Source organism: Pipistrellus kuhlii, unplaced genomic scaffold, assembly GCF_014108245.1.
Source record: "Pipistrellus kuhlii isolate mPipKuh1 unplaced genomic scaffold, mPipKuh1.p scaffold_m20_p_9, whole genome shotgun sequence".
Classification (NCBI taxonomy): domain Eukaryota; kingdom Metazoa; phylum Chordata; class Mammalia; order Chiroptera; family Vespertilionidae; genus Pipistrellus; species Pipistrellus kuhlii.
In genome coordinates this window covers 64,136,289-64,156,109 of record NW_023425595.1, presented here as the reverse complement: position 1 = coordinate 64,156,109, position 19,821 = coordinate 64,136,289, and the positions used below count along the sequence as shown (strand labels likewise).

Sequence of the window (19,821 nt, the reverse complement as noted above, 5' to 3'; positions counted from 1 at the left end):
CGCTCTATCCATTGAGCCAAACCGGTCCCGGCTCCCTGCGTCCTTTAGGTCAGAGCGCAGCAGTCTGTTGTTTGTTCTTCATTTCCAAGGGCGCTGCATTTTTTTCCCCAGAGAGGAAGGGAGAGGGAGAGATATTGATAGAATCACCAATGATTAGAGAGAATCTTTGACTGGCTGCCTCCGGCATGCCCCACATTGGGGATCGAGCTTGCAACTCGGGCAATGTGCCCTGACCAGGAATCTAAAAGTGACCCCCTGGTTCCTAGGTCGACACTGAACCACTGAGCCACATTGGCCCGGCAGGGGTGCTACATTTAATTTAAAATGTTTTGGAGGCAATATTCAACCCAAGGAGCTGTATTTTCAATAGTGGAAATAATGGTGAAGAGTGATTGTTTTTAAGAGTTTTAAACCGAAAATCCTTTTTTAAATGAAAATATGTGTTTTTGTTTACAGTTATATGCAAAAATAAATAAGCAAGAGCTATTGTTTTAGGAGGTAACCAAATACAGATGTTTTAGGCGAAGCTGTGGCCTTCCCTCGAGGTGGGGAGATATGGCACATATTGGAGAGAACCCCGTTTCTAAAGACATGGCCACTTCTCAGCAGCCTGTGCTTTGTGCGGGCTCCTGTGTGGTAAGTGCGCTCTGCTCTTCTGGGGGCTGTTGCTTGCAGAAGGGATGTGCAGGCCCAGGCATCGGCACCTGCTAACGGAGCAGAGCTGGACTTGGCTTTCCCGATCCAGGACTAGCCAGTTCGTGTCCTTCAGACGGAATCTCTAGAATTGTAATCAGATTAGAATGTTGTGTTTTGATGTGAATGCCCTCTGAGCTTGAGTGATTGAACTCCCCTGGAAATGGACCATACTGTGTTATGACACCATTGTCCTCAACAACCATGTAAATAAAAATGGACTGATGCTGGGCTCTTGTGCTCTGATGAGATTCTTACAATAAAAAGTATATTCTTGAGGAAAAGCAGTTCTACATTCCTAGCCCCTGAACTGGTTCAAAATGGTCATTGTCAGATGTGTGGTGGCAATCAGCAGATGTCCAGCGGCCTAGGCCTGGGAACGTTTTCTTGTTGACGTCATTCAGCTGGTTACCCAGAGGTTTGCTGCATGTCCTGTCATTAACACACGATGTACTGGTTTGCCTCCAGGTATTGACACAGAGTGAAGAGTTCAAAAGTTTATTCCCCAGAGTCATTTAAAGCAAAAACAATCATTTCCCTATGCCTCAGCCCACTTGAAGTTAATCATTTAGCAGCTTGACTCCACCTGACTTCTTTACTCTCTTCCTCACAGGTCACGCATACAGTTGCTGTCACACTAATTCAACTCTGGCATTCCAGTGCAAAAACAGCCACAGACAACATGTAAATGCATGGTCATGTCTCAGTAAGATCTTACAACACAGGCAGCAGGTTGGCTCTGGCTCACAGGCCCTAGTTTGTCAACCTCTGTTTTAGAGCGTCGTGGGTGATGGTGCCTAGGAAGAGAGAGAGCATAGGCATGCCATCAGGATGTAAGCTGCCTCTGAGGAGATACGTGGCCGAGAGCTATGCCAGCAGAACCCTCTCGGGAGGCGGGCTCTGAAGACTGCTTCTAACGCAGCTGTAATTAGCGCCTGCAATCGCGCTTGCTAACTGCTAAGCCTCTCTTCAGGTGGGTGCGTTGAGGGAAGTAAGAGAGGAGCCTGACTCATTCTTGGGGCCCAGGAGCAAAGCAACAGTTGTTCCCTGACCCCAGAGGTTGTGCTGGCACCAGGGGACCCCGCTGAAGATGGGGTCTCTAGGGAAGGCAAGAGTTGAAGAGGAGAAGTCTGTATGTAGATGAGGAGGAAGCAGACATTTGCTCTATAGAGAGGTGTGGGCGTGAGCCTTCATAAGCAAGATGCTTAAGGAACATTGCATTTTCTTTTATAATCACAGGGAGTGAAGACGAGGCATAGGGTAGGTGGTCAACCAGTTGCCTCTAGGTTTACTGACGGCTACAACCTTGTCCTAGAGCCAGTGTTTCCCAAAGTGTGGTACGCGTACCCCAGGGGTACGGGAAGAGTTTGGTGGGGGTATGCGTTGCACCGGAGTTTGGTGGGGCTATGCACTGCACCATGCTTAGCTGCGCCTAATTCTATGTTCTCATGAGTATGAGGGGTACTCAGCGTTGCGAAAATTATAGGAGGGGTACACATATGTCAAAAGTTTGGGAAACACTGTAAGACAAACCCTCAGCGCCCCAGCCATTAGCCTCCACTCAGCATAGTGACCACAACGATTAGAACCAAGGACTGACGTCAACTGGGTAAGTCAAGGCAGTGCCTTCAGTTGCGGTGACAAGGTGTCACGCAGATGTGCTCAGCTTCTGTCCCACCAGGAAGAAAAGGCCTTCGTTGTTGGCCACAGTGTAACTTTGCGAGATCACATCAAACTGCTTGATGGCATAGCCGGCCTCTCGCACAGCAGCCTCGATTGTCTCCCGGTCCAGGGAGAGGCTGGAGAACCTCTGCTCCCCAATCATGTAGTAACTGCTCTTCAGGGCGTCCACGAGCACCAGATGGCCCCCCGGCTTGAGCAGGCTGCTGAGGTTCCTGAGGGCTGTGCGGTAGGTGGGGAGGTCCGGGCAGGCGGCGTCCAGGCACAGCGTGCTGAGCAGGCAGTCCGCCAGGGGCAGGGAGGCGGCACCCAGCGGCCGGCTCTGGGTCACGTCACACTTCAGGACCTGCTTGACTGCCCGCCTCAGTTTCTCCTCCTTCTCTGGCCCCTTCACTCTGAAACACAAAAACCAACAAACATTGTGCCACCTCATTCGTGGGGACCACAGGTCTCTGCTCGGGGCTGAAAACCTCATCATTGTCCCAGGAGTTGTATCTTTATGGAAGGAGAAACGAGAAACCTTTCTATAGTTCATTTTAGTTTGTTTACAGGGGAGAGCAGTCCCCCACGATCACAAAGATGCAGTCGCGTTCCCCCATGTGGGGAAATCGCAGGGGTCAGCACATCCAGAGAGCGATGGCCAAGCCTCTTCCTGGGAAAACACCTTTGTGGTCATGTTGCCCCCTCTCGCTCCTCCCCGCCTCCCGCCAGGTAAGTATGATGAGAAGCCATTTTTGTATCTGAATTGTATCTGGATACGTCCCCCTGTGCTGGGCTGAATCTCTTCATGGGGATGATAATGAAAATACCTAGCTGCCCACTTCTGCACTGGCCTGCCCCCATGAAATTACTCTTCCCTTTTCCTCCACTGCTTAAACCAGCACCTGGCTCGTCGATTATCATTTATTAACCAGAGGCCCAGTGCATGAAAATTCATGCACTGGAGGAGGGGATCCTCAGTCTGACCTGCCCCTTCTCACAATCCAGGACCCCTCAGAGGTGGGAGGCAACCTGGCAATCAGGAGAAGGTGACGCCCCATCACACCTCTGCTGCTACCACTGCTGGCAGCACAAGCCTCAGCTGGTCCTGGTTACCTGAGCCTCGGGCGGCCCTGGGGGGCTGGGAGGCTGAGGGGACTGGGGGACTCTGGAGGCAGGTGCCCCAGCAGGGCTGAGGGGACTAGGCACTGCCATCTTTAAGGGGGTGACAGTCAATTAGCATATTCCCCCCATATTGGCTGTGGGCACCGCCATCTTTGTGATGGTGTGAGGGTCAATTAGCACAGTGTTTCCCAACCTTCTCTCATGATGAGAATCACCTGGTGGAGTTGTTAAAACACAGATTCCTGAATCCCAACTAAGAAGTGCTAAACTAGAATTTTTGGGAACATATAGGTAAAATTGTATACTTAACTAGTGCTCTAAGACAGATTTTATATACAGAGCACTAAGTTAGGTATGCAATTTTACCTATATGTCCTCAAAAATTCTAGTTTAGCACTTCTTAGTTGGGATTCAGGAATCTGTGTTTTAACAACTCCACCAGGTGATTCTCATCATGAGAGAAGGTTGGGAAACACTGAATTAGCATATTCCTTCTTTATTAGATAAGATTATTATTTATTTATTTATTATTTATTATTACTCTTGCCCCCTCTACCAAATTGCAAGGTATAGCCATCTGACCCACACATATCAGGCAACAATGGGTTTTAAATGCTGAAATGGTGTTTTGTAGTAGCAGCTGGTTAATGAGGGGAGTGTGGTCATCCATAGACGTTTTTAGAAACTCTTAATCACTATCACACCACTGTGGCCAGGGCCTCTTTAGAGAGGAGAAAACTACTAATTGCCCTTCTCAGGCTCCAAAGCAGATTGCAGTAGAGAGTGTGTTTCTAAAGCAGATCCTTTTCTCATGGGCCTTGCTAGGAGTCCTGTCCTCCTCTGCCAAGTCAGTGGGGTTTCTTGAGAGAAAATCAGTCAATGTCGGGAGCAGAGGAGGCAAGGGCAGGAGGTGGAATAGAGTGCCTGGGTCCTCTTATAAATGGTTAAGGAGGAAGGAACAAACTGGTAAATTAAAAAACACACATAGAATGTATGAGAGAAACCGGAGACACAGACAAAGAAAGAAGAGGAAGCAACAAATCAGAGAGGTTAGAGAAGGGAAGTAGTGAGGGTGCAAAGTGCCCAGGAGGCCTCGGAGCCTGAATAATGGGAGCGATGATGGGGTACCCAGCTGATGGGTGAAGGAAGATGATGGGTGAAGCACCGGGGTGCAAATCCAGGCTTCGGTGCAGAGAACAGTCTCTTGGCTCCAGGAGAGAGCAGTCACGTGGCCAACAGGCTTGGTGGAGACAGCAGAGGATGGCCCGACATCAGAGCAGGGAGAGAGAGCAAGCAAAAGTCAATGGTTTAAATGAAACGTGGGGGTTTACCTCCCGATGGAGTGATCTGAGATAATAGCCATCAGTTGTGGACATCCTATATAAATATTTAGTTTAGATCTTAAGCCTGCCTCATATAATCAGTTTTTGCAACATCCTTTATATTTATTATAATTTTCCGTTTAAGAAACTTAGCAATAAACATATGAGAAGATGCATCCCATCCTTGACCATCAAGGAAATGCAAACCAAACTCTGAGTTACCACTTCACACCCACTAGGATGTCTATAATAAGAAAGACAGGAAATAGCAAGTGTTGACAAGGGAAGCTGGAACCTACACACGCTGCTGGTGAGACTGTGAAATGTTTAGCTGCTCTGGAAAACAGTCTGGAAGTTCCTCAAAGATTAAACCTAGAGTTACCACATGGCCCAGGCATTCCACTCATGGGTTTTTACTAAAGAGAAAAGAAAAATACGGTCACACAGAAACTTCTACGTAAGTATTTACAGCAGCACTGTTCATAATCGCCAAAGATAGAAACAACTCAAGCGTCCATCAGCTTGTGGATAGATAAATAAAACGTGGTCTAGCGATACAATGGACTATTATTCAGTGATAAAAAAGGAATAAACAATTGATAAGTGCTACAATATGGAAGAACCTTAAACACATTATGCCAAGTAAGAGAAAGCCAGGCACAAAAGGCCACATGTTATATGGTTCCAGTTACAGGAAATGAGCAGGAAAGGCAAAGCAAAGCAGACCAGTGGCTGCCAGGCACTGAGTGGATGGGGGATGAGTGTGACGGCTAATGCACAGGGTATTTGTGGGAGTCATGAAAACGTTCTAAGATTGTGTTGAAGTGTGAATATACTAATAGCTACAGAACTGCACACTTTAAATGGGTGAATGGTATGCTATGTGAATTTTATCTCAGTAAAGCTGTTATATGAGAGAGAGAGAGAGAGAGGTTGACAGAGACTCAGAGAGAGATAGCTTAGCAAGTTATTGGTTTCAGGGAATTCCTACCAACCAATAAACTGGTACACACAGGGAAGGATTACCCTTGATTGGGTAAAAGTGTAGGAGGGTGACCGATCTCTCCTGATTGGTCTGGACTCTCTGGCTTTCTCACTGAAAACCCAGCGGAGGCAGGGCTTAGGGACCACGCTAAGAAGTGTGCTTTTTGTCCCGAAGGCAGTGGGACGTCAGTAAGGGATGCTAAAGAAGGGAGTGATGCTGGGCCCGGAACCCCTCTCAACCTGGGTCAAAGCAGGACCCTTAGTCATTCTAAACGTGGGAAAATCAGTCACAAAGCTGCCAGCTGCTCTGATAGAATGTGGAGGTGTTCTTTGACAGGCCCATTTTAAGAATAAAAAAAAACCCCACACAACAATTCAACATAATGGAAGTCTTGTGTGAAACATGGATTTGAATTGGTAAATTAATATAGAATAAAAAATTTCAAGTACCCTAATGGATAACTTAAGTGTACTCAGAAAGCTTAAGAAGTGACCACAGTGGTGTCTGAAGGTGTTAAAAGGTGATCTTCCCTCCTGGGGACGTTTGGGGGATGTGTAGCTAAGTGATTGCTGCAGAGCAGGCCGGACCTCTGTGGCCTTTTAAAGACACAGTCACCACTTGCTGCTCAGGTGAGGATGGCAGTTGTTCCCAAACTGTGAGGCACGCTGTGAAGTCTAGAAAGCTCACAGAGAATGTGGCAATTTGAGAGGGAAATTCGTTCAAAACAGCCACTCTTGTGGATGTTTGCTTGTCCTTGGACGGATAGCAAACATCGGTGAACTCCGTTGCCAAGGCAGCTGCGTAAAGATTACACCTCAGGGCTCCTCGGGGCGGCGAGTTCGCCTGCAGGGAAATGGACTCCCAATTACCACTCAGCCTCACACGCGGCTCATGGGGCGCGTAATAAACACACACAGGAAAGCCGTGTGCAGCTTTACAGAAAGCCAACAGCGGTGTGGCCGCTGCTCTAGCTCGGAAGAAGTACTCTCAAATGGATCAATATGCAAAAAGGGCAGCGATTTTCCCTGTAAACATGCCGCCTCTAAAAGCCGGAGGCAGCGGGGAGGGGGTGGACAGACAGAGCAGCCCCCCTAGGAAGAATGCTTTGAGGCAGGTCTTCCCACACCGAGCATCCATCCGGAGATCTGGAGGAGGCCCCCCTGCCCCGTCTCTGCTGGGCAGGTGGCCCATCAGAATCCCCCACCCCCACCCCCACCCAAGCTGTTTTCTATGGCGCTCTCCTCTCTGAGCCCCACCCCAGAGGTTCCACCTGGGCCTCCCGAGGGAGAGCCATCAGACGGGTAAAGGAAATGAAAAGCTAAATAAGCTTGGATGTCTATGTAGGGATCGTAAGAACAAGGAATAATCGTTGGTAAACGTTCTGCGGCCAGCTGGGTCGAGTGGAGGCAGTTTCTAGGAGAGCGTCTGCAGGGAGGGCGCACGCAGTCAGCGTTTTGCAGGGACCTTTTGAACCTCTCTAGGTGCCGCGAAGAGCTCATGCAATGATCCTCCAGGAAAATGAAAGATCAAAGCTGTGGCAAGTGCTAGGCAGGGGAGGGACCGGGCGCCACGGAGGAATGTCAGGAGCTCGACTTGGTCCGAATATCAGCAAGGCTCCTCCACAAAGGGCCAGGCCAGCCTGGACGGAGAGGCTGCGGAAGGGAGCGCTGACTAGGCCGAGCGAGTGCGGAGCGAGGAGAATATTCCAGTAAGAGGACAGAGCAAGAGCAAAGGCTCGTACTGCAAAGCCTGCGTGCAGAGGCGGAGGGAACAATGGCGTAAAGGCAGGCAGGCGGGGTCCCGGCCCAGCGGAGGCAGGGCTTAGGGACCACGCTAAGAAGTGTGCTTTTTGTCCCGAAGGCAGTGGGACGTCAGTAAGGGATGCTAAGGAAGGGAGTGATGCAAACAGACTCACATCTTGAGTTCATTACGTTAGGAGGGGAGTGGAGGTGGAGGCCAGTTGGGAGGGAGAGGATAACAGCTTAGACCAGGGCGATGGGAGACGCTGGGAGAAAGACACTGGTTCCAGAGCGGCTCAGGCAGGCACACGGAGCGCGGTGCTGGGCCCGGAGCATGACTGCGAGGGAGATGGCAAGGTTGGCTTCCAGGCCGTGGTTTGTCCACGTCTATGATAGTGCCACTGGAGGAGATCGGAACACCAGCAACGATCTGGGGAGGATCCTGGCTCGACTGGAGCACACTGGGCTTGAAACGCCCTGAGATGCGAGTAGGATGTGTACAAGCGGAAGGAGGTGGCCAGGGAAGGCTCTCACCTGCCCTGCTAATTTCCCCAAGAGGTCGTGCCCGGAGCACCCTGGGAGAGAAGGGCAGTCTTACACAGGCAGGAACTTCCCTAGGGGCCCCGGAAACCACCGTCAGGACCATCAGCATCCTGATGTGGAGAAAGAACATCAGCCTTTACCAGGCAGGAGAGCAGAGGTGCTTTAGAATCGAGGCGTCTCACTGGTTTAGGGAACAGATTTGGCACAACTTGTCCATCTGGGACCACAGACAAACATCTTTTCAAGCAGATTGGAAATCTGTGTGGAGAGAACATTTACTTCAAAGAAACACCACCTCCGCAGGCGTGAGCTTGCGCCTGGCAACTGCAGGGGTACGCGGGGAAGCTGCTCTGGGGAGGCGACCGGGTGGGGCTTGGCCTCCCCAGGCTGTCCTGAGGGCTGAGAAGGCAGCTGGCAGAGCACACCTGGTTCTCACCCCACCTACCAGCTGCCCTGGCGCACCTGCTGGGAAGCTCTGGTCCAGACACAGGCCCCCCAAAGTAAGAGTCCCCTGCAGACCTTGCGAAAACGGAGACCCTGATTTTTGCAGATAGGGAGTGGGGACCAGGAGTCTGTGTTTCTAACCAGCTCCCAGGTGATGTGGGCGCTGATAGGCTGGGGCCACAAGGCAATGTGTTCCAAGCTCCAGGAGCCGGCGGTTAATTAGTGCTCTTTCTAGGAGTTCGCAAGGTAAAACCTCATTTTTCTCGGTTCATGCTTGAGTAATTAGTTCTGTGTTAGTATTTGACATTCTCACTTGATAAATGAGTAGTGTGAGAAAAGAATTTGGTACCCAGTGTCTTATAACTTTTAGGGTAGTTATAAAAATGAGCGGTAATGAAATGTATGAGTCGCACTCCAAAGGCAGGGGAATGGGAGACAGCTCAAATTGTCTTCGGAGGCAGTCAGGATAAGAAATAGCTTCTGATAAAAAGGAAATACTCTCAGGAGAAATAGGTTGTGCGTTGATAGAGGTATTTGAAGATTCAAGGAAGACGTAAGTTGAATGGGATCACTATCATTCTCAAAATAGTTGAAGCCGCAGGATCTAGCACAAGGATAAGGGTGAGAATGCAGAATTCCTGCCAGAATGTAGTTCTTCAGCCTAACAGAGCAATTGGGAAGGGACTGTGTCCTAAGAGCCCGTTGTTACAAGCTGCTGATTCTGCATGAGATAAGTAATGTTTTCAGTACCCTGCCAGACGTTAAGGGTTCATTTCTGAATGAGAAAGAAAGGCTTGTGATGGCTAGAGAAATTAAGAAAGTTATCGAAGCCTTCTTGATAAATGATTTGGACCTCAGAAAGGTCTGTTGTCTGACTACTTTTTTTTTTTTTTTTTTTTTTTTTTTTTTTTTTTTTTTTTACAAACTTTCTCTGAAATGCTATAAATTCTGGAAAATTCTTTGTTTCTATATTATCCAAATCCTTATAGCTCCAGTTATTTTTCTAGTTAATACTAATTTAATTCTTGGGACACACAATTAATACAAAAGTTTTAAATTATTTTTATTTTGAAGAAGATATCTTCAATTTGAAGGCTATAGCTAGCATAAAATTCTAGAGGGTTTTATAAGTTAAAAATAGCATATGAAAGCAGCCTCTTTTTTAGAGAGAGAAGAAGAGAGAGGGAGAGGGGGGAAAAAAATCCATGTAAGAATGAAACATCCATCAGCTGCCTCCTGTATGGCCTCTGCTAGGGATCAAGCCCAAAACCCTGGCATCTGCCCTGACCAGGAATCAAACTGGCAACCTTTCAGTGTACAGAATGACACTGAGCCACACTGACTAAGACTTTTTCAACTTTCTACTAAATGCCAGGGAAACATGGAGCAATATTTAAGCAGTATTGAACAATTTTACTTTGTTACTCATGTGAAGGGTAGTAAAAATCCATTCCTATATTTGCATGAACTTAGAAAATATGTCACTATGTGTATTTCTTTTTAAAATTATTATTATTATTATTTTAAATATATATTTTATTTTATTGATTTTTTTTTTTACAGAGAGGAAGGAGAGGGACAGAGAGTCAGAAACATCGATGATAGAGAAACATCCATCAGCTGCCTCCTGCACACCCTTTACTGGAGATGTGCCCACAACCAAGGTACATGCCCTTGACCAGAATTGAACCTAGGACCCTTGAGTCCACAGGCTGACGCTCTTATCCACGGAGCCAAACAAGTTAGGGCATTATTATTATTTTTAATCCTCACCGAAGGATATGTTTTCTGTTGATTTTTTTAGAGAAAGTGGAGGAGAGGGAGAATTGGGGGGTGTTGGGGGAGGGGTGCACACACACACATTGGTTGTCTCCTGTTTGTACCCCAACTGAGGATCTAGCCTGCCACCGAGGTACGTGCCCTTGACTGGGAATTGATCCCAAGACCCTTAAGTCTGAGGGCCGACCACCGAGCCAAACTGCAGGGCACTATGTGTACTTTTGGAAAAAAATTATTAGAAGACTAATTGACTGAGAGCTGAATCAGAATAAAGAATTCAAACAATTAGAAAAATCATATAAAGTGATCATAAACTAGGTCTACATAATTGCAAATATAATTACAAAGCAAATGTCCAAAATGATCTTGAAAGAAAATATAAAAATAATATTTTGAATAACAATATTTGAATTTAAAATCCCCAATTTTAGCAATAAACATTGGGAAAAGATTTGCCAGAAAAACTTTCGGAGTCAAAATTGGTTAATTTCCTCATAGTACAGGAAGGAAAAATTATTGGTTCTTACCTGACATTAATAAACTGAGAGAATTTGTCTTCAGCAGAACTGCGTTATAAGAAATACTAAAAGAAGTCCTTTGGGTGAAGGGAACGATACCAGATAGAAGCCTAGATCTGCAGAAAGGAATGAAGAATACTAGACAGGATAGAAATATATACTGACTTCTGTGGATATACTTAAAACTGCTGAACTATACACTTAAAGATAGTTAGGATGATAAATAAAGTGATAAAAAACCAAATGCACTACTGTCTGCTTAAAGCAAAAATAACATTTATCTAACAGTTTCTCTGTGTTAGATAATCTGGGTACAGATTAACTGAGTGCCTCTGGTGCAAGATATTGTAGTGTTATAGTATATATCCAATAAAATATATGACAACATGTGCATATGGATGGTAGAGTGGGTTAAAAGAATTATACTGTTTAATATCTTACTTTGTTCATGAGTTAATAGATATATTAAATATATAGCATGTAATTTCTAGAAAAATCACATGTACACACACACAAAACGCAAAGAAGTCAAAAGAAGAGCTAAAAGTCAATAGAAAAGATAAAAAGGAATACTAAAAATATGTATACTTATATTAAATAGAACACTAAAAATTATCCCATTCACCAAAGAGAAGCAGGAACAAAGGCATAAATGAACAACAAACAGATGAAATAAATAGAAAATATGTACCAGGATGGAAGACTTAGACTCAACCTACATTACCACTAATTGTATCAAATGTAAATCAGCTAAACAATCCAATTAAAGGCAGAAGTTGTCAGATTGGATTGAAAAGCAAGACCTACAACATTGTTACTTGCAAGAAAAAACACTTGAGATATAAAGACAGACATGTTGAAAACAAATGGGTGGGAAAACACACACCATGTAAATTAGTTATCTGTTCTGTATAATAAACTACCCCCAAACTCAGCAATTTAAAATGACATTTACCTGACAGTTCCTCTGTGTTAGATACCTGGGCACAGATTAGCTGAGAGCCTCTAGTGCACATGTGTCAAACACAAGGCCCGCGGGCCAAATCCATCCCGCCAGGCCTTGCAATGTGGCCCGCACCGCTTTGTCATCACTGCACTCCGCTGCGTTTCCATCACAATGACAGTTTATGACTGTTCAGTAAACCATTCGGCCCGCGATTTAGGCTGGATTTTAGATTTTGGCCCCTTCTCTGATTGAGTTCGACACCCCTACAGTGCAAGGTCTCTCATGAGGCTGCAGGGTGTTAGCCATATCTTCAGACTCATCTAAAAGCCCAGCAGGGCCAAAACCGGTTTGGCTCAGTGGATAGAGTGTCGGCCTGCGGACTCAAGGGTCCCAGTTTTGATTCCGGTCAAGAGCATGTACCTTGGCTGCGGGCACATCCTGGATAGGGGGTATGCAAGAGGTGGGTGATCGATGTTTCTCTCTCATCAATGTTTCTGACTTTCTATCCCTCTCCCTTCCTCTCTGTAAAAAATCAATTAAAAAAAAACTTAAAAAAATAAAATAAAATAAAAGCCCAGTGGGGAGGAAATTCGCTTCCAAGCTCACTCCACAGCACATGGGAGTGAGAGTAAGAGAGAGCACCCCATAAGGGAAGTTGTGGTCTTTTATGACCTAACCTCAGAACTGCTGACCCATCATCGTTCTGCTGCATTGTGTTTGTTAGAATCAATCAGTAAATCCAACAGACAGTCAAGTGGAGAGAGCTCAACAAAAGTTTGAAAACTTGAGGTGAGGTTTATTGGGATTCATCTTGGAGGCTACCTACCAGCCGCACAGACACCAAGCATGAGATGGTTGCTGTGGCCACATTAATATCTAAGTAGATTTCAAGACAAAGTATATTACTGGATGAAAATGGAGATATTTCATAATGACAAAGTAGTCAATTCATCAAGAAGATATAATAATCCTAAAAATGTATGTAGTTATTACAAAGCTCCAAAGTACAAGAAGCAAATGTTGATTCATCTTGGGGAGCAAGAGATAAATTCACAATCATAGTTTGAAATTTTAACACCGCTCCGTAATTGATTAAAAATCATGCAGAAAATTTGAACAATGCTATCATACTACCTGATTTAATTGATATTTATAGAAACTAAACTGAGACCTGCACAATATGCATTCTTTTCCATGTAGAAAGCACATAGATTGTTCACCAAAACAGACTATGTGCTGATCATAAAATAAATCTCTGACTACAAGAAAAATTTTTAAAAATATAATTTTATTGATTACAGAGAGGAAGGGAGAGGGAGTGAAAGATAGAAACTTAATTGATGAGAGAGAATCATCATGCCCCACAATGGGGACTGAGCCTGCAATTCTGGCATGTGCCCTGACTGGGAATTGAACTGTGATCTCCTGGTTCATAGGTCAACACTCAACCACTGAGCTACCCTGACCAGGCTGACTACAACAAAATTTCATTAGAAACCAATAATAACAAGATACCTAGAAAAAATAGAAATTTTGAAAATTAAGCAACACAATCCGAAATAATTTATGGTCAAAGAAAAAACCACAAAGAAAGTTAGAAAATATGCTGAATTGAATAATAAAAACATGACCTATCAAAAATTATGGGATATAACTAAAACAATGCTAAAGGAAAATTACAGCTTTACATACCTACATTAAAAGAAAGAAATGTGTGAAATCAGTGGTATAAGATTCTATTTAAGAAGCTAGGGGGAAAGAGCACATTAAAACTAAATTAAATGAAAGAAAATAAGAACAGAAATTAATACAATATAAAATGGAGAATCAAGAAAATCAGCAAAGCCAAGCCCAGCTGGAGTGGCACAGTGGTTGATCATCGACCTATAAACCAGGATGTCACAGTATGATTCTCTGTCAGGGCACATGCTGGGTTGTGGGGTTGACCTTTAGTGTAGGATGTGCATGAGGCAGCTGACCAATGATTCACTCTCATCTTTAATATCTCTCCTTCTCCCTTCCTTTCTGAAATCAATAAAATTATATAATTTAAAAGAAAATCACAGAGGCAAAAATTGGACCTTTGAAAAGATTAATAAAATTTACTAATCTATAGCAAGATTTACCCAGATTAAAAAAAAAAAAGACAATAGCCAATTTTAAGAATGAAAGAGGGAAGATTACTACAGAAGATACAGATTAATTAAAAGGTTAATAAAGGAATATGTTAAAATAAAAAAACCTGTGCCAAAAAAAAGTTGACAAGCAGGATGAAAAGAACTAATTTCTTGAAAAATAGTACTTATAAATACACAAAAGTAGAAATGGAAAATCCAAATAGCCATTAAAGGAATAGTATTCTTAATAAAAATCCTTCACACACATGAAAAAGAACCTCCAAGTTCAGATGGCTGCACCGGTGAATTCTACCAGTCACTTAAGGAAGAAATACAAACTCTTAAAAATAGAGGGGGTAGAAACACTCTCAGCTTGGTATATGACTCCAGCATCATGCTGATACCACATCTGCCAAGCATATTTAAAATTAAAGCTCAATATCTCTCATAAAGACAGGTACAAAAAAGGATAACACTTCATGACCAAAAGGTTTGGGTCAACTTGGTTTCAACATTCAGAATCATCCAATGTAATTCACATTTTCAGAATAAAGGAGGAAAATCATATGGGATTATCTCTCAACAAAGAAAAGAAAATTTGATAAAATTCAACATTTGGTTAAAAAGTCCCAAGAAACTAGGACTTATAAGGGAACTTAGTCTGATAAATAATATGCATGAAAAAACTCAGAGCTAACATCATCATTTTTAATGATGAATCATTGAACATGTTTTCCTAACATATGGAAAAAGGCACAGATGTCTGCTCTCATAATTTCTACTCAACACTGTTCTGGAAGTCCTAGTCAGTGTAATAAGCCAGAAAAATAAATGAAAGGTGGAGAGTTGGAATAAAAATATAACTTTTTATTTGCAGATGACGAAAGAACGTACGTAGAGCCCAAGCAGGTTTGGTTCAGTAGATAGAACGCAGGCCTGTGGACTGAAGGGGCCCGGTTTCAATTCTGGTCAAGGGCACATGCCTGGGATGTGGACTTGATCCCTAGTGGAGGTGTGCAGAGGCAGCCAATCTATGATTCTCTTTCATCATTGATGTTTCTTTTTCTTTTTCTCTCCCTCTCCCTTCCTCTCTAAAATCAATAAAAAATATATTAAATATATAAAACAAAGGATGTACGCAGAACACCCTATGGACCCAGTTGATCTCAGGCTTTCGGCCGAGGGGAGGAGGTGCGGGCCTGGGCACTGTCAGCTGCTCCACACACAAGGAGCCCAGCCTGGTTACTGTTCTCCTGCCCCGGGCTCTCCAATTCAGGAGCTCCAGCCTGAGGCAATGGTGTGCACTCCTGTGCATCCTCATTCCCTTCTGCTCCGGCTCTACAAAAAGCTCCTGGCACCATGCACGCACCCTGTGGTCTCCCCATATATCAGTCGTAGGTGGCCTAGGGGCCTAGAAAAGCTGCCCACCAATCCAATGATAAAAGCAAAGGCAAGGCAGACTCTAAAGATGCAGACACAAATGAGTACCAAAGAAAGGACCAACAGAAGTCTCTGAGGAGAAGACTAAAGTGACTGTCCCAGAGGACCTCATGGTTTTCACAATGGGCCTGAGAATCTTTGACCTTTGCCCCTTAGGCCAGATATTGGATAGTTTAGATATTTACTGGATACTAATCAGGACATACTTGGTATTTGTATCTAAAATGTATTAGTTATATTTAATGATCTCATTCCCGAGTTCCTTTTTCATTAAATTGGCTTTCATTTCTATTATTGTAGTTTTAATAATTGAACAAATAGGCATTGGTGCCAGTCAACACTTACTAACTCAGCACCCAAACATCGTCAGGGGCCTCTAGCTTTTGAAGTAGGTGCCTCAAATTGGAGTAGAGCGTATTTTTACTGTGAAACAGTGCAGCGAGACCGTGTGGTGAAATGAGGTTTGGGAGATGATAATGACTTTAAACATAAGGTTATAATCACTGCCCAACACAATGGAGCAGCTCATCTATAAGAGTAGTAATTGCTGCTTACTGCTCTGGAGAAGACAGCGAAGACAGGAGCTGGAGGACATTTCTTTGAAAAATGGAATATCTCTTACATAAATGTCTAATGTATATTAGAAAATTCTAAAAAAAAAAAAAGGAAGAAACCCCTATGTAATCTACAAAAACACTCATTAATTAATGAAGTCAGCAAGATCACAGGACACGAGGCCAATATACAAAAAATTAATTGTGTTTCTATATAGTAGCCAATGAAGTAAAAATGAAATTAATAAAATAAAACTAAAACATTTTAAAAATACATTTAACAATAGCATTAAAAATGCGATACAAAGGAAAATTTTTAGCAAAATAAAATATGAGAACTACAGAATATTGCTGAGAGAAATGAAGTCCTAAATAAATGGAGAAATAGGCCATCCTCACGCACTGAAGAGTCAAAATAGCCATTCTCCTAAACTGATCCGTAAAGTCAAAGAAATCACAACCAAAGTTATAGGGAATTGTACCACCAATGAGTCACCTTGCTTATTTCCACTTGACAATTCATGTTTGCTAACAATAAGACAGTGTAGCAATGATATGTAAAGAAATGAAGATAAAGTGTAGAATGTCCTTGATAGCTCAGAGTTAGCAAACAATGCAAAGCCTATGGGAGGGTTAAAGAACAGACGGTGAGAATTGGCTTTAAAGGGAAATGAGGACTGGTAACTAGATGGCAGCCAGAGGTAAGTACAAGGACAGGAAAATGACCATCACTCCAGAGGAAGAGGATGGAAGTAGCACATTTTTAGAGTCATGTGAAGACCACATTACCTTATATTTTCCCCTGAGATTCAGGACTATTGCCTCAATCCTCCTGCTTTCTGAGTTCAGGAATATGGAAGTCACCATTGATATATGATACAAACGCTTATCCATCCTATTTCAAAAATGCATCTTACAATTATCTACCTCTCTCCAGGTCCTAGTCCAGACCACCATCATCTCTTACCTGGATTTAAATGGTCTCCTTTCTGCATCTCTCATTCTCCTCTAAGCCCATCTTATCCATTCTCCACACAACAGCCAGAGAGATCTTTACAAACGCAAACTGGGTCACAGCACTGTTTTGGTTACACCTCTAATGCATTCCTGTTATATCTGAAGTCACAATCTTTAACTTGGTCTTGAGGACCCAAATGATCTGGCATGGTGAGCCTTCCTGATGTAAGCTCTATGAGATGGCCCTCCTCCATCTCATTTACCATTCTGTCCCAGCACATCATAGGTGATCAATACAGGTGGAAGGAAGAAGAGAGGAAGGGAAGATAGAAGGGAGGGAGGGAGGGAGGGAAGGAGGGAAGGAGGGATCACGTGTAAAAGTATCAGTACTTGTTTCTTGAGGGGCCCTGTCTTGCCAGGAAATTAAAGCTCTTTCTAGACCAAATCTTGAGATATGTGGATTAAAAATATATTTGTTTTCCCATTGTGAAGGGAAAGGAAAGACAGAGGATGGGTGCAATACACAAAGTGTGCATTATATAAACAAAGGGAGGAATACAGGGGGAAAAGGACTGGAGAAGGAAGAGAGATTTCATGTAAAAATTAAATCCTTGGTAAGGGCAGTGGGGAAAGATAGAAAGAATGCACCCAACACACACACAAACAAAAAACTATCACAAGAGCAGGAAAAAACGGTAAATAAACTGAGCGAGCAGCAGACAAGGCCAGCAGGTTCCTAGGAAAAATACTAAGTTAGTATTTCTATGCAGTTTGCAAAGGGGTTGTTGGGGTCCCAGCAGTGTGCCTAGCAGCAGACATGATGCTCTGAGAACTGAAGATGGCTCGGCAGCAGAGCGGGGGCACATTAGGACAGAAGCACAAGACAGTGAAACACAGAACTGCCACCTCTGCCTGGTGGACTGCTGCCAATTTCTTATGTGGGGGAGAAAGAGTCACTTAAACTAGATTTGTGGCATACGTTTACTTGTCGATAAGGTGGTGTCAGATTTTGGTCATTAGTTGTGAGTATGTAAAGTGGATGGATGATGAAGTAACAAGCTCATTTCAAATAACCCCTTTAGGCTGCAAATCTCAGTTTAAAAAGATAGTCAGCTTGATGGGGTATCAGCATTAGCCACTCACACAGCAGAATCCTGTGTGCTTGAATGGCTAGCAACGGGATGGCACTAGGACTAGGGGGACAGTTCTGACACCCAGCACTTCTGGTGAGGAGCTGGTTTCACCTCTTGAAGTTGTCCTAAAACAAGGTCCTGAGGTACCTGGCCAGGACACTGAGGCCTAGAAAGCTCTATTCCTCTTGGCTCAGTGTGCATCTCTTCACTCCTCTACCTGTGCTCTGGTGCATGCACACACCTCTCCACTACTGCCCCCACCCCCGCCCCCAAATACATTTACCTCATTCTTGCTCTCTCATTCTCCATTTGGATTTCTCTCTCCTTTGCTTTTCAACTTGAACTATAAAGATAATTTTTGGTTCTGAAAAACAAATGGTCACCCAAGTCCCCTCAGAAAGCCCAGAAGCAGAGCCCAGTTTCTCTACCTGTTCCCTTCGAGCTCACACACATAAGTCACTACTGGGGACCAGTCGAAGGCCCCAGGCTCTTTCTTCAGCCACTTCTCTAGCTCCTGCAGGTTCTGATCAGTGTAGTCAGAAGCAATGATCGTCTTGAAGGATTCACAAGCAGAGAGGAGCTGATAGATGGTGGGGCCAGAGCCAATGTCAATCAGGAGGTCTCCCTTCACACCAGCTGGTTGAGAGGAAGGAATGAGGAAGGGGAATTAGGCTTTATATGGTGCCTGTAGAGCTGACTTGCGCTGTCTTTGCCAGCATTAGGATGGAGAGCCCCAGGGAGAGCCCCAAAGACAGACCACCTCTCTCATAGATCATCATTAGTCACTACTATTCTGTCAAATCTTTTTTTCAAATAGATTTTCATTTTCTGTTCCCCTATCAAGAGTGGAGGCATGCTGCTTAAAACTATTAAGGAACACTTTTGGGGAAAGTATTTTTTTTTTAATTTGAGTTTATATAATGTCTTCATCCAGTTCTTCATATGTTGAGAGATCTTTATCTCATGCATATTCACAATAGTCCATTGAGTTAGGAACAGAATAAGTATTAGAACCTCTAGTCACGTAGCAAATCCATGTAGAATCAAGGTTAGAACTCCCTTCTTCTGGTTTCCCTTTAGTGTGACCAAACAAGATAATGGATATATTATAAAAGCACTTTGTAAACTGTAAAATATCCATGCCAACATTACTTTCCATCTTAGCTCCATAAGAAGGTGATACCAAAAGGGCTGTTAAATAGCAATGACTAGACTAAAAATCCAATCATGCCCTGAGACTCACATTTTGGGGTGAGGAGAAGAGATGGGAGACGCAGACAAAAGGCAAACTTACCCACACAGAATATATTGAAAAGCTTTTTCAGAAGAAGCCTAAGAATCTGGTTTTCTGCGGTGTGTGTGGACCCAAAGCTGTAATATTTTTCTAGGTAATCTCGAGGGTTAAAATGGCTCAGATAGGTGTCCTTGGAGGTGAAGCCAGACTCCATTGTCTCACTCCTATGCCACCTGTCCACTGCCCTGCCTCCCTCTCCTCCAGAAGCCAGGGAGCGCCTGCAGAAACGGTCCTTCTGAGTCTCATGTTTTTAACATTTCTTCTGTCAGTGCAGCCCACCCCTTGGAGAGAGGTGTTTGGTTAAACACTAACTGAAAGAAATATACCAAAAAAGTTTGGCTGTTCTAGGAAGTGATGAAATTCCTGGGGAAGGGATCCTGGCAAAGGGGGGAGTGGCGGGGGCAGAGCCATGAGCTGCATGCAATACTGGCCAAGGGGCAAAGTTCAGCTCGGAGGGATTATACACAGGAGAAATCAGCTGGGCTCCCGGGGAAATGATTTAACTCATAGAAGAACTACTAGGTCCAGAGAGGTGGGCCCCGCAGTGCATCATGCTTCTCTTCTCACAGTGAT

The 19,821-nt window shown here is 44.1% G+C and overlaps 1 protein-coding gene and 1 non-coding gene across 2 annotated transcripts; both read right to left on the bottom strand.

Annotated features, from left to right (window-relative positions):
* Nucleotides 1-379: 379 nt before the first annotated feature.
* On the bottom strand, nt 380-19,501 carry NNMT (nicotinamide N-methyltransferase). Its single transcript, XM_036427548.2, has 4 exons — nt 19,249-19,501; nt 18,383-18,590; nt 2,222-2,768; nt 380-2,009 (listed from the first exon to the last, which is right to left on the bottom strand). The coding sequence occupies exons 1-3, from the start codon at nt 19,400-19,402 to the stop codon at nt 2,342-2,344; spliced, it is 789 nt and encodes a 262-aa protein (XP_036283441.1). The 5' UTR covers nt 19,403-19,501; the 3' UTR covers nt 380-2,009; nt 2,222-2,341.
* Nucleotides 2,922-3,092, bottom strand: LOC118713867. Its single transcript, XR_004986424.1, has one exon. It is a non-coding gene; the product is annotated as a U1 spliceosomal RNA (small nuclear RNA).
* Nucleotides 19,502-19,821: the final 320 nt, after the last annotated feature.